The sequence below is a fragment of the Beta vulgaris genome, chromosome 3 (genome assembly GCF_026745355.1).
Source record: "Beta vulgaris subsp. vulgaris cultivar EL10 chromosome 3, EL10.2, whole genome shotgun sequence".
Classification (NCBI taxonomy): Eukaryota; Viridiplantae; Streptophyta; class Magnoliopsida; order Caryophyllales; family Amaranthaceae; genus Beta; species Beta vulgaris.
This window is the reverse complement of record NC_079204.1, coordinates 35750490-35764262: the sequence shown is the minus strand read 5'-3', so window position 1 is coordinate 35764262 and position 13773 is coordinate 35750490. Positions and strand designations below refer to the sequence as shown.

The following is a 13773-nucleotide window of genomic DNA, read 5'->3' as shown; positions in this document are numbered from 1 at the left end:
ATAAATTTCTAATGTTAAAAAATCTCAAAAAAAAAAGTCATTCAAAATATAGAACCGGAAGTGATTAATTTGGCCTTAATTATACAGTCAGAAACATGCTGCATAAGGTCACGTTCAATTAATTGTTATGACCATTACTGATGAATGTATAAATTATCACAACCCTAAGAGGCTAATGATGGATTGCTGAGTGGAATTTTTTTTTATGGGTCGAAAGGGCTGCGTTTTTGTGGCAAAACGCATCCCTTCATTGTGAAGGGCTGCAGTTTAAAGTGAAGGGCTGCTATGGAAAGGGCTGTTGTCAGAATACGCAGCCCTAAGGGCCTTTTTTTTGCGCAGCCCTTCATGTGTTTTTCCACTAGTGATTATTCATGTTATTCAATCTTATTAGTTGATGTGAACTATTCTCTACAATATATATTATTTTAAAATAAAAACTTATTTTAATCTAATGATGTGCACCAATAATATTACATGATGCATAATGGTACAAAAAAGTGAAATAAAAGATTTTAAACTCGTCATTATCTCTTTTATTTCAAACTCACCGTTTTGAGACCACACATCAACTTGTATAGTTGTACATATGGAAATGTGAATGAAAAAAATTCATTCCATATTTAGTACGTCTACATATATCACATAAACTCATAAGTCATATGCAGAAAATTGATATCTATTCACTTGCCCATTAACCGTTTCAACTTTGAAGATTCAACCATATATTGGTCCCTAATAAAAACTCCTTAAGAGCATCTATAATGGGTTGCTCTTACTTGATCTAGGAAAATAAAAACTTAGTTTTATTTGGTTTTACCATTGGGACAACTAACTCTTGCAATCGATTGGTTCTAGCTACTAGACCAATGAAGCGTTGGATGCATGCCATCCACGAGTAATGTCTCACAATGTGTCAAAAAAAAGCTAGCACAATTTATTTTTTGGAAAAAAAACTTTAGTGTTAAACGACATAGTTGCTACATGCTAGTTGCTACCGAAAGGAAGGAACAAAGTTTCGATGCCCAACGTTTTTCATATTGCAACCGATGGAACTAAACTGGGTTGTCAACGCACCGATAGGATGCCTCCACTTGGCACATGCATGTGGTTACTTCAACTATTCACAAATTACTAGAATAGATGGTCTAATTTTAACATAAAATTAGACGAACCCAAGTGCAATTTAGCAAGGTCAGATTCATCTACTTCCTCGACGCCCAAGGGAAAGTCCCGTAAGGTTAAATCTCCACAAGTACTATCATAATCTATTCAATAATGGCATTCTCTAACCAATTAAGTGACTAGCTTAATCCATTTAGCGACTAGTTTAATCCGTCCGGTAAGACTAACGAGTTATTTTGTGAAATTGTCTGTAAATTATTATGACACTTGGGTTCAGACCTATCCTAAAAGAATGCCTCTTTGCAGTTGCTCAAGTGTCGATCTCTTGATGATCTTTGCCTGCATGAAGGCCAACACCACCAGCTAACACGTCCAACAAGAATAATCACCCATAAACACCAAGAGGCTGACCTCACCTAGAAGAGGTTTTCCCTCCTCTGGGGGGGGGGGTACTGTAATAGCCCCAAGAAAACCCTAACTCTAAAGCCTAATTATGTGTTAAAGCATGAGATTATATTAAAGTAACTAGAGAGTAGTCTAACTAAGTACTTCTTATTATATTCTGTTTAATTAGTTACCTTATATGTTTTACGTGAGTTATATGATTAATCATATAAGGTTATATGGTTCTAAGGTTCTAGGTGGAAGATAGTTACTTGAAACTGTCAGTTATGCTAAGTTTCATTTGGTTTTAGTCTTTAAAGTAGATTAAAATACTCTCCAATACTATACGAGGACAAAAGTGGGTAAGATCTACCATTCTTATTGGCTAAGAAGGCTTTAGAAACCAATAGATAAGTTAGAAATTCCTTGAGAGCCTTAAACATTAAGATTGTGAAAATCGTATAGAGATTGTTTTATCGGGTAACGATGAACTTCCAGTTAAAGAGCCTTTCGAGGTTGAATCCGAGCTCATAACCTAACCAAACTTGGTATATGACATGCTTGGGGTGTTTCAAGGTTAAAACGGTCATTTATGCCCAAGAATTACGTGGCTCAATAGGGTACATTGCTTACATAGTAAAAACTGGCCAGCTGAAATTATAGCTGATCAGACGTATACTCAAAGAATGCTGATTAGCAGCTACTTAAGTGTTGATATCTCAAAATCCTTTGTATGCATGAAAGCTAACACACCTAAGGCTAACACCTCAATAAAGAACCGCCCAGAAATACCCACAAACCGACGTTGCCCAAATCCCATTTCCCTCCTCCCTTGGTACAGCCTGAACAGATTATAAAAGCCTATTATGGGTTTTTGTCTCTTTTCTTTTATTTCTTCATCTTGGACACCCACTTTTATTTACACATAACTCTTCTGGACATGCATACCAAGTAGTTCAAGCTTTGATTCCAATATTTAGACCTTAAACTCATATAAAAAACCTTGCTGAAAGATCACATAAGTTGCTGTAAGTTCAACAGATTACACCTCTTGTGTTTAAACTTAGTTTTTCATATCTAAAATCTTGTTTAAACTAATCTTTAGAATTCTATATACTCAGGGGAATCTTTAGGAGTAGATAATCAATTGAATTAAGAAGTTTCGTTGAGTTCAGCATCTTTAGTGAAGTTATACACTTAGTTTGGTTTTCACCTAGAGATTTCCATACCTATATTTATGTGATTGTTTCTTTATAGTGTACAACATGTTTATGAAATGAAAATTTACTTATGATGTATATTTTATTATGTGTATATTGAGTATATAACATGGATATATCATCGTAAGGTTCATTAGAGATGTTTTATTGGACCTAAACAACACTTATACACTAAGTCATTACGATTATGCTTCTAAATGGAATGTGTTTAGTACATGGACTTGTGTAGTAATGGATAATTAGTAATCTCTTGGTAAAATGTATGTCTAAGTTTTATTTAAGTCTCTAAGACATAATTGGTTAAGTCCAATCAAAATTATTATGTTAAAACTAGTTGCAAGTATGAAAACCCTAAATCTTCTCAACTATTAAAGTAAGGGTAATTGAAAAGAGTTGATAAGAGTTATGAGTATCAAGGATGATTTGCTAAGAATTTTTAGTATCGAGGATTAAAGTATGAGTCATTACATATCTTATATTATAAATATGAAAGTGAGGCATGAACATGCACCCGAGTTAGGGCGGGTAGAGTCCCTAGTTGTTTCTTTCCAGGTAGGGCGAATTCCTGGCGTTATAGGACTTGTCCGGTTAAGTCTTACAAGCAGAACAATAAAAGGTGGGGTGATGACCCTCACTAGTTTGGAGACAGATGGTACTGCGTGGTGCCCCTCTCCATTCGCGTTCATGCCAAACGATTTGATTTTGTGAAACTATAGTAACTGAGTTGAATATGATTAGATGTTATTATAACTATGTGTTTCTTTTCAAAATACACCTAAACTTGTATTTTCTATTACACAGTATGTACTCAGCTTTGCTGATTGTTTTGTCATTTCTGTGGCTTGTCATTTGGTGGGTAGTAGAGTCTGATTTTGATGCAGGTTGGTAAGAGGATAGTATATGATGAAGGTGTTTACTTTTGTAATAGACTTTTCATAATGTAAATTAAGTAATGACTTCTATATACATATATTTACATAGTTATGCAAGTGATATACTATCGAACTTTAATCAGATTTTGGTGTATGTAACCTAGGAGCTCCTATAAGAACAACTTTGTATGCATTTAGTAATATATAGAGTGATTTTTGAGGAATTTCAATATTCTCTTCCTTATAAATTGAGAATGTCATGGTGATAGTCCAAATCATACCTTGATAACGCTTCCGTTGGGATTAAACTATGTTGATTAGGATTAGTTGGGGTTTGGGATGTTATAAGTGGTATCCGAGCTAAATTAAGACATTAGAATGTATAAGAATGACTATTCTATGTTATCCTAAGGTGATTACTATTTTATGAAGTTTGAGTTAGACTAATTGTTAAATGATGTCTATATGTTTTTATCATGTAGATGAATCCAGGAAGTAAAGGGAAACCAATAGTGATTGAAACTTCTGATTCCGAGGATACGAGGACAGAAAGTCTTGAAAGCATAGGTGAAGATATTCCAGGGATTCGTGAACCAGATACTCTATTCTCTGGTAGCTTGTGTTATACGGATGTACCTGCTTGTGCAAGGCATGTCATGAAGGCAATTGTGGAGTATAATCAAGCCATGGGCCGAGAAAGGAAACCCATATGCTCGTCTTGAAGTTCAAGCTTATACATTAGTAAAGACCTTGCCTTTGAATTATCCATGGAGAGATCTTATGCAAGAATATTGGAAGATATTAGACTATTATATTCCTGATAGAGAATTGAGGGGGTCAGAAATTGACTATGCCACAATAGATAAGAAGCTTATACAATGGAATGTTAGAGTCGAGGAAGTTTATAGGAGGATTCAAGAAGTGGATCGTAAGGGAAGAAAAGAAGGAGCTATCATAACATATGAAGAGTATAAAACTAGGAAAATCAAGGAATTAGAGCTAATGGATTGAAAAATGCTAAAGTGGATGGTGGTAACAAGAATAAGGAAGTACCTCCCAAAAACAGGAGGTTTGAGGATGAAGCAGGTCCCAGTAGGATAGCCAAAAGTAGGACTGAAGAAGTTAATCACCCTGAGAAAGGTAAGGAAATCGAGTATATGTATATTAGTTTTGATAGTGAAGAAATTGATGAGGAGGATTCCGAGATGGAAATTGAAGAGGCCGAGATAGGAAATGAGGTAATACAAGACCAGGACACAGAAGGAGATGAAGATATCAAGGATGAAAGTGGTATCTCTTATGAAAGTATCTCAAGTTATGATTCAGATTACAAGCCAGAAAAAACAGGGTCAGGGAGTAGTAGTGATAGTGGTTATGTACAAGATCCCTTTCAACTAGATTAGATCATTGGAGAGAACTTGAAGTGAAGGTGATTTTTTTTGGGGTAACATTATAGTTGGTATAGTAAGGGTGACATTTTTTAGGTATGTGATGTTAGGATGTATATAGGTGTACTAACTTTTGGGCCTATGAGCCGTATATATGTGTTAGAATATAGTAGTATTAAATAATGTAAATAGTATTGATGACTCGGATATGGTTGTATAAGCTAAAACTATATGCTTTTACATAAGAGCAAATTTTGGTGTGCATATGTGTTGTTCTGTACTTTGCTTTTATGTTATGTGCTTAATGTATTAAGTAGGAAGGTAATCATATTTCATTCTCTTTAATTAGGATGGTGGGAACTAGAGGTCGTGCTTCATCATCAGGATCTGGTGACTCAAGTCACCAAATGGAGGCTAGAATTAACCAGTTAGAAAAAATGAATACCCGACTGTTGAACATTTTGGAGAATAACCATACAAATAAGGATGCAGATGATGAAGAGAAGTTTTACAAAAGGCTAGCATCACACAATCCTAGGACTTATGATGGGGAACTTGATCCAGTAGAGTTCGAGGATTGGATTGGTTATATGAAAAACTCCTGGATATGGTGAATTGTCCACAATTAAGATGAAGTTAGCATCATTCTATTTAGATGGACAAGCAGATATGTGGTGGAAGACTGTGAAAAATATTGCTCAACGACCTGATTTTACTTGGGATAAGTTCCTTGAGAAATTACGGGAAAGGTTTTATCCTACATCACTTCAGACTAAGAAGGAGTGTGAAATCCTTACCTTACGTCAGGGGTAAGATGACGATAGTGGAATACACGGCGAAGTTTGGCGAGATATCTCGATTCGCACCTGACTTAGTGAAGTCGGGAAACGAAGGTGACAGTATTTCGAAGGATTGAATTTCACTTATCAGAAGAGAGTTGGACATTGTATCAATTTCCAAGAATTATATGATAGAGCATTGGAGAAAGAAATAATTAGTGATAAAGAAAAATAAGTAAGCAAAATAAGGAATGTTAGGAGCGAGGAAGAAGAGAAAAGTAAGAAGCGTCGAGTTGTTCAAACAGTTTTATGTGCGCGAAATTTTCAGCAACATACTTAACCTAAAAATCGAGGATGTTTTCATGTGGAAGGATGCATTTTGGAAGGAATTGTGAAGGAAAGTTATATGTTTTAATGCAAGAAACCTGGGCAATTGCTAAAGACTGCCCGAAACGGCTAAGAAGAATATGAAGGAAGCTGGATATGTAAGAACACAAACTGGACCTAGCAGATTCGGAATGAGTAATGCAAAAGGGAACCAAGGAGGATCGACTTTTAATCGCAATAATCAAGAAGGATCGTATGCGAATCCAGGGAAGGTAGCTGGAATGTCGTGGGCATTGAAGGAGAGCCACAACCCGAGTTTGTCGGAAACGATAATTTGGATGCCAATGGAACGGGGAGGCTGAACTTGTTAAAGATGGAGGTAATGTAATCTCCGAACTTTCCTTGTGAATTATGTACCTGCATATGTTCTTTTTGATTCTGGAGCATCCAACTCCTTTAATCCCTTCGTTGCTTAAAAGATTGAATCCAACCCCAAAACAGTCAAAAATTGACTTAGCAATAGACCTTCCTGAGGTTTACGAGTTAAGTGTGAGAATTTATGTAAAGAATGTTGTATAAGTATAGCGGGTACTGAGTTGATGGCCATTTGGTACAATTTGAATTAGGGTATTATGATGTAATTTTGGGAATGGACTGGCTTAGTAAATATGAAGCTGTAATTGAATGTGAAGCACAGACGATCCAGTTAAAAACTCCACAAGGTGGTAAAATCGTATATCAAGGAGTTATGAAGAAATCGAGAGTGAAAATTGTTTCCATGATGAAGATTGCTAAGGAGGTAAGAAGAGGGAGAAATGCTTATTTGTGCCATGTAATTGACACAACCACAAGTCCCTTAAAAGTAGAAGAAATTCCGATAGTGAAGGAATTCCCAGATGTATTTCCGGAAGAATTACCTGGATTACCCCTAACAGTGTAGTGAACTTTCAATCTGATTTAGTGCCAGGAGCTACGCCTATTTCCAGAAGTCCATACGTATGGCCCCTGCAGAGATGGTTGAATTAAAGAAACAATTAGAGGAGTTGTTGCAGAAGGGATACATTAGACCAAGTGTATCTCCATGGGGAGCCCCTGTTTATTCGTTAAGAAGAAAGATGGAACAATGAGACTGTGTATAGATTACAGGGAGATTAATAAAATAAGTCAAGAATAGATATCCTCTTCCTAGAATAGATGATTTATTTGACCAGTTAAAAGGTGTTGAGGTTTTCTCCAAGATAGATTTGAGATCAGGATACCATCAAATGAGGATTGCTGATGAAGATATTTCTAAAACGGCTTAGAACAAGATATGGTCATTATGAGTTTGTGGTAATGCCTTTTGGGTTGACAATGCTCCAGCTGCATTTATGGATTTAATGCAGAGATATTTTAAGGCTTATTTAGATCAATTCGTAGTGGTCTTTATTGATGATATACTAGTGTATTCGAAGAATAAAAGAGACCACGAGGATCATTTACGGATAGTATTAAATGTACTGAGAGAAAAGAAGTTATATGCTAAGTTAAGTAAGTGTAATTTTTGGTTATCTGAAGTATCATTCTTAGGGCATGTAATTTCAAAAGAGGGAGTGATGGTTGATCCTGAGAAGATAAAGGCGATTGTGGAATGGCCAGTACCAACAAATATTTCAGAAGTACGGAGTTTTATGGGTTTAGCAGGGTATTATAGGAAGTTTGTGGATAACTTTTCAAGGATTTCCCTACCTATTACATAACTGATGCGGAAAAATGTGAAATTTCAATTGTCGGAAAAATATGAGAAGGCTTTTCAAGAATTGAAGCGAAAGTTAACTAGCACACCGGTGTTAACCCTGCCGACTGATAAGGAGGAATACGAGATATATAGTGATGCATCAAAGGAAGGGTTAGGGTGTGTATTGATGGACAAAGGGAAAGTTATAGCTTATGCCTCTAGATAATCGAGAGCTCATGAGGGAAACTACCCTGTGCACGACTTGGAGTTAGCTGCTGTTGTATTTGCTTTAAAGTTGTGGAGACACTATCTATATGGTGTTCCATGTAAAATCTTTACTCATCATAAAAGTTTAAAGTATATCTTCACACAGAAGGAATTTAATATGCGACAGCGAAGGTGGTTGGAATTGATCAAGGACTATGAGATAGACATCCAATATCATCCAGGAAAAGCCAATCGAGTAGTTGATGCTCTATGTCGAATACCTAGAAGAATGGTGAATGGACTCATTTCTGTACCACAAGAAATTTATGAGGAGATGAGGAGATTAGACTTGGTCATTGTACAAAAAGGAGAGCCTCAAGGTATCCTTAATGCGATGACTATTCAACCAACTTTGTTCGATGAAATTATACAGAAATAACAACATGACCCATTCCTAAGCGACATAAGATGTAAGATAGAAAATGGGGAATCTACTGATTTTTACCTTCATGAAAATAAGGGTATTATGATTCATAATTGATGGTGTATTCCAGATGACCGTGAATTGAACGATAAAATTTGAAGGGAATCTCACAATAGCCCATATTCCATTCACCCATGAAGAGATAAACTTGTAAAAGACCTCAAGAAAACATTTTGGTGGAAGGGACTTAAACGAGATGCTTCGAGATTTGTTGCAAAGTGTTTGACATGTCAGAAGATCCATTTCGATCGAGGGAAGATGGCAGGGATGCTACAACCATTACCAATACCTAATTGGAAGTGGGACTCTGTATCAATGGATTTCATCGTAGGATTGCCTCGCTCAAGAAAGTCAAAAGATTCCATATGGGTGATTGTGGACAGACTGGCAAAGACGGGTAGATTTATTGCCATAAAGACTACTTGGACGATGAAGCAGATGGCAGATGCATATATTCGAGAGATCATACGATTGCATGGTACCCCGCGAACTATAATCTCCGATAGGGTTACTCGTTTTATTCCATTTTTGGGGGAAGTTACAAGAAGCATTTGGAACACGGCTAAATATGATCACAACATTTTATCCGTCTAGTGATGGACGGATTAAAAGAACAATTAAAACATTAGAAGACATGATATGAGCTTGTGTAATAGAACTCCAAAAGGATCTTGGGAGGATCATTTAGAACTAATTGAATTTTCATGTAATAACATCCATCATTCAAGCATTGGAATGGCTCCTTATGAAGCACTATACGGTCGGAGGTGTCGTATGCCGATATGCTGGGATGACTTAAATTGTCAAGTACCAACTGGACCTGAATTAATTCAAGAGACAATGGAGCATATTAATATGGTTCAGAAAAAGATGAAAGCGGCACAAAATCGTCAGAAGAAGTATGCTGACTTAAGAAGGAGGAAGTTAGAATTTAAAGTTGGAGATAAAGAGTTTCTCAAGATCTCACCTACACGGGGAGTGAAGATGTTATTTCACTATTTTGATAATGACATATAATTAATGTTTACATTTTATTAGTTTAATTCGGTTTTTAGGTTCCTTGTTAGAAGTAACTTGTTTATGTCTTAGTTCTAGTTCTCTAGTTTGTTTTTGTTTATTATTATTTATTTGTCTAGTTTTAATACGGATAAATGTTCTTGAGGTTCACAAAAAATGGTAAATATTTTATGAAGGTTTGATTAAGTATTTAATCAAGTTTAAAATTATTTATTATTTACTTGTGTTATCCGATTTATATTATGGTGATAACTAATGAAATATATGAAGATTACATAATATCTTGTTTAGTGAAATGTATGCGCAGCATTGATGTTTTCCTAGAAATATGGAGCCGCCAAACATTAACCTAAGCAACAGCGCCAACAAAGTGAACGTCGAGGTAGTTCCTAGAATTTAGGAACCACAACAACCTAACTATATGTAAGGCGTGTGATAATGGAAAGTGGCTGAGATCATGGAGAAGATCGTGGAAGCCCAACAAAGTAAACTGCCAACGGATAGATTACAACGGACAAAATGGAGAAGTGGCTAAGGGGACGTGTGTTCATGGAGAAGAACATGGAGAAGTTCGTGGAGAAGAAATCAAGTAAATAGGTCTCTACAAATAGATGTTTGTAACGATCTCTTTAGAATAATTTCAGAATTTTTATGTAATATTCTTAGTGAAAGTTTGCTCGTTTTTCTTCTTCTTAGACATTGATGTATTATAGATTGGGTTGAGAGAATCAAAATCTGTAATCATTCTTGAGAAAAAGAGAAAGAGAAAGAGAAGAGAGAAAGAGAAGACTTCGAGTGAAGTCAAGGGAGAAGTCAACTGTTCAGGGGAACAGGCTGACTGGGAACAAGTTCCTAGAGGAACAGAGTTGGTCCAAGTTTAGGTTGTACAAAAGAGAGTCTTTTGGCCTAAAAGTGATTAAAGAGAATTGAGTCAAAATCCCTAGTGGTCAAGTTTTTCTTCCTATTGGGCCTAGGAAGTTTTCCTTGTAAAAATCTCGTGTTCCTAGTTCTTTCTTTATTCGCAATTAGTTCCTTCTTATTATTCATTCTTTTATTTCCGCAAAAAGTTTGAAAATCTCTCCAACTACAATTCACCCCCCTCTTGTAGTTGCTTAAGTGTTCGTCCAAGACTAACAATTGGTATCAGAGCCTAGTTCCTCCAAAATCAGTTAACACTGAGGAGCTAGTTCCTGGAAACGATGAACACATCAGGAGAAAATTGGAAGAAGGTTACTCAACTCAGCGTCCACCCATGTTTTATGACAAGTATTACCCATACTGGAAGAATCTATGGAAATCTTCATCAAGGCCGAAAACTATCAAGTTTGGAGAGTAATAGAGATTGGTGACTTCGAAGTCACAGAGAAAAATGAAAAAGGTGAAGACATCCCTAACCTCTCTCCAAATTTGATAAATATGACTTCGACAAAACGGAGATGAACAACTTGGCGAAGAAAATTCTTCACTGTGGTCTTGGTCCCCACGAACAGAATCGAATCATGGGATGCAAGTCAGCCAAACAAATGTGGGAACTTCTTCAAGTTACTCATGAAGGAACAAGCGAAGTCAAGCGATCGAAAATTGACATGCTCATGCACAAATATGAGCTATTTCAAATGAAACCTAAGGAGTCTGTTCAAGAGATGCTCACAAGATTCTCCAACATCATAAATGAGCTTGAATCTCTAGGAAAGATCATCACCCCGAGGAACAAGTACGTAAAGTTCTACGAAGTCTTCCTCAGGATGAAAAATGGATGGCAAAGGTCACTGCCTTGCTTGAAACTAAAGATTTCACCACATTCAATATCGAGCAACTTTCCGGTTCCTTGTTAACTCATGAAATCCATCTAGGAACTCATGAAGTTGACTCAATAGACCTAAGGCCTTGGCTCTCAAGTCCGATGATCTGAAGGATTCAGATACTGATGATGAAGAAGCAACATTGATCGTGAAAAGATTCAAAAAGTTCTTTAACAAGAACTACAAAGGGAAAAACTTGAAAAAGCCTGGAAAGTTAAGCTTTCACAAGTGTGGAAGTCCGGATCACTTCATAAAAGAATGCCCTCTCTGGGAAAATGAAAAAGGCAAAGGCAATACAAGGAGAAGGGAAAGGAACAACAAAAACCTTTCTCAAAAGTTGATATGAGAAGGGCCATGGTAGCTGCCTGGGGAGAATCCGACTCAGACGAGGAGCAGGAACAACCAAAAGAGGAGACAGCACTCTTTTGTCTCATGGCAAAAACAGACGAAGAAGAAGACTTGCCAGACAACAAGGTACGCATAAATGTTATAGAAGAAGAGTTAAAAGAACTTTCAAAGAATCAACTAATAAAACTACTTTTGGAAACCTTAGATGACTACAAGGCATCTTGTGTTAGAGAAGAAAATTTAGAAAAAGCCTTAAGTCACCAAAGGACATTCAAATTGGTTTAAAACAGTGAATGCAAACATTGAGAAAGATTCTTTGAAGTTTTGATGAAAACCGACGTATTCGAGAAGCTTTTGAAAATGCTAAAAATGAAAACTACTTCTTGAATATGGAAATGGCTGAATTGAAACTATTTGTTCCTGAAGGAACCAGTTCCTCTATAAATACAAGATCCGAGTTCGAAAATTAAAATTCGAACATGAAAAAGTTTTGAGTAAATATCTGTACTTAAAGAGAAAACGGAAGCTTCAAGAACAACTCTTCCTGATCCAGTAAGTTGGATACAAAAATATAAAAATGAAGGAAGAAGTGGGCTAGGTTTCAATCACAAGAAGAAAAACAAAATGAAAAAATATGTTGATCTTCCAAGCAGCCGAATATGCTCTTACTGTGGGAACAGTGGACACTTAGTGTCTGACTGTTCCTCCAGAGAAGAACATATTGAAATGAATACCCACTTAATCAAACAAGTCTGGAAAGCTAAGAGAAATATTAGCCCAACAGAGGAACCCAAGTCAAATGGGTTCCTACCACTGACTGATTGCTTTGACAGGCTAAAGTGAGGGGGAACAACCTGTGGTACCTCGACAGCGGTTGTTCTAAACACATGACAGGAGATAAAGAGAAATTCCTCTCGCTTTCAGCCTATGATGGAGGAACTGTGACCTTTGGAGACAATCTTACTGGTAACATAGTTGCAATCGGGAAGTAGGAAAGTCTAAGTCACATTCCATAGAAATGTATTTTTGGTCGAGGGTTTAAAACATAATCTGCTTAGTATTTCTCAATTTTGCGACAAAGGGAACAGTGTAAATTTTACTGATGAACATTGTATAGTAAGCAATACAGGAACAGGTACCAAAATTCTAGAAGGAACAAGGAAAGGAAACACCTATGTTGTTGATCTCAACCTTGTTCCTAGGAACAACCTAACATGTTTAAGTGCCGTTGATAATGAACCACTTCTTTGGCATAAAAGATGTGGTCATGCAAGCATGACATTACTCCAGAAGCTAAGTGGTAAGGACTTGGTGATTGGATTACCAACTATCAAAGTCTCAAACCATGAAGTTTGTGGACCCTGTGCAAAAGGTAAACAAGTTAGATCCTCGTTCAAGTCAAAGAAAATGGTAAGCTCACAAAGTCCCCTTGAATTGATTCATATGGACTTGTGTGGCCCTGTTCGAATCCAAAGTCGATCTGGTAAGAGATATGTACTTGTAATAATTGATGATTTTTTAAGGTACACTTGGGTTATTTTTCTTCATAGCAAAGATGAAACATTTGACGAATTTGTTAACTTTGCTAAAAAACTCAAAGAATAAGTGGTTTTAAGATTAAGCACTTGCGTTCTGATCATGGTAGAGAGTTTGAAAACTCAAAATTTGATGAGTTTTGCAGGCATGAAGGTCTCGATCACAACTTCTCAGCTCCTAGAACCCCACAACAAAATGGCGTGGTAGAACGGAAGAATCGCACTTTGGAGGACATGGCAAGAACGATGATAATAGCAAGCAATCTTCCGAAGAATTTCTGTGCCGAAGCAGTGAATACGGCTAGGGATGGCAATGGGTCGTGGACCCGACCCAGACCCGCTAGGACCCGACCCATTTATAAGGGTCTGGGTCCAGAAATTTTAGACCCAATGGGTCCGGGTCGGGTCTGGGTCCCAAAGAGAGCGGGTCGGGTCTGGGTCCGGGTCCACATATGCTAGACCCAGACCCGCCCCGCGGACCCATTTACATATTAGAAATTTTTTTTTACCTAAACTCTAAAATTTTATGAGTTGTGATTTTGTGAAATCGTTAGTGTTGTAACTCCACTAA

At 36.8% G+C, this 13773-nt stretch overlaps 1 protein-coding gene across 1 annotated transcript; it reads left to right on the top strand.

The window, feature by feature from the left end:
* Positions 1-5616: 5616 nt before the first annotated feature.
* LOC130590805 (uncharacterized) lies at positions 5617-9094 on the top strand. Its single transcript, XM_057393360.1, has 5 exons — positions 5617-5795; positions 6208-6407; positions 6719-6891; positions 8183-8396; positions 8832-9094. Exons 1-5 carry the CDS (start codon positions 5617-5619, stop codon positions 9092-9094), a joined length of 1029 nt encoding a protein of 342 aa, XP_057249343.1.
* The last annotated feature ends 4679 nt before the right edge of the window (positions 9095-13773 follow it).

Excerpts from the sequence above, each read along its gene's own strand:
- LOC130590805 (XM_057393360.1), top strand. The coding sequence starts at position 5,617 with ATGAAGTTAGCATCATTCTATTTAGATGGACAAGCAGATATGTGGTGG. Across the intron at positions 6,892-8,182 it reads TGATGAAGATTGCTAAGGAG|AAGGAATTTAATATGCGACA; the intron begins GTAAGAAGAGGG and ends ATCTTCACACAG. Across the intron at positions 8,397-8,831 it reads ACAAAAAGGAGAGCCTCAAG|GATTGCCTCGCTCAAGAAAG; the intron begins GTATCCTTAATG and ends ATTTCATCGTAG.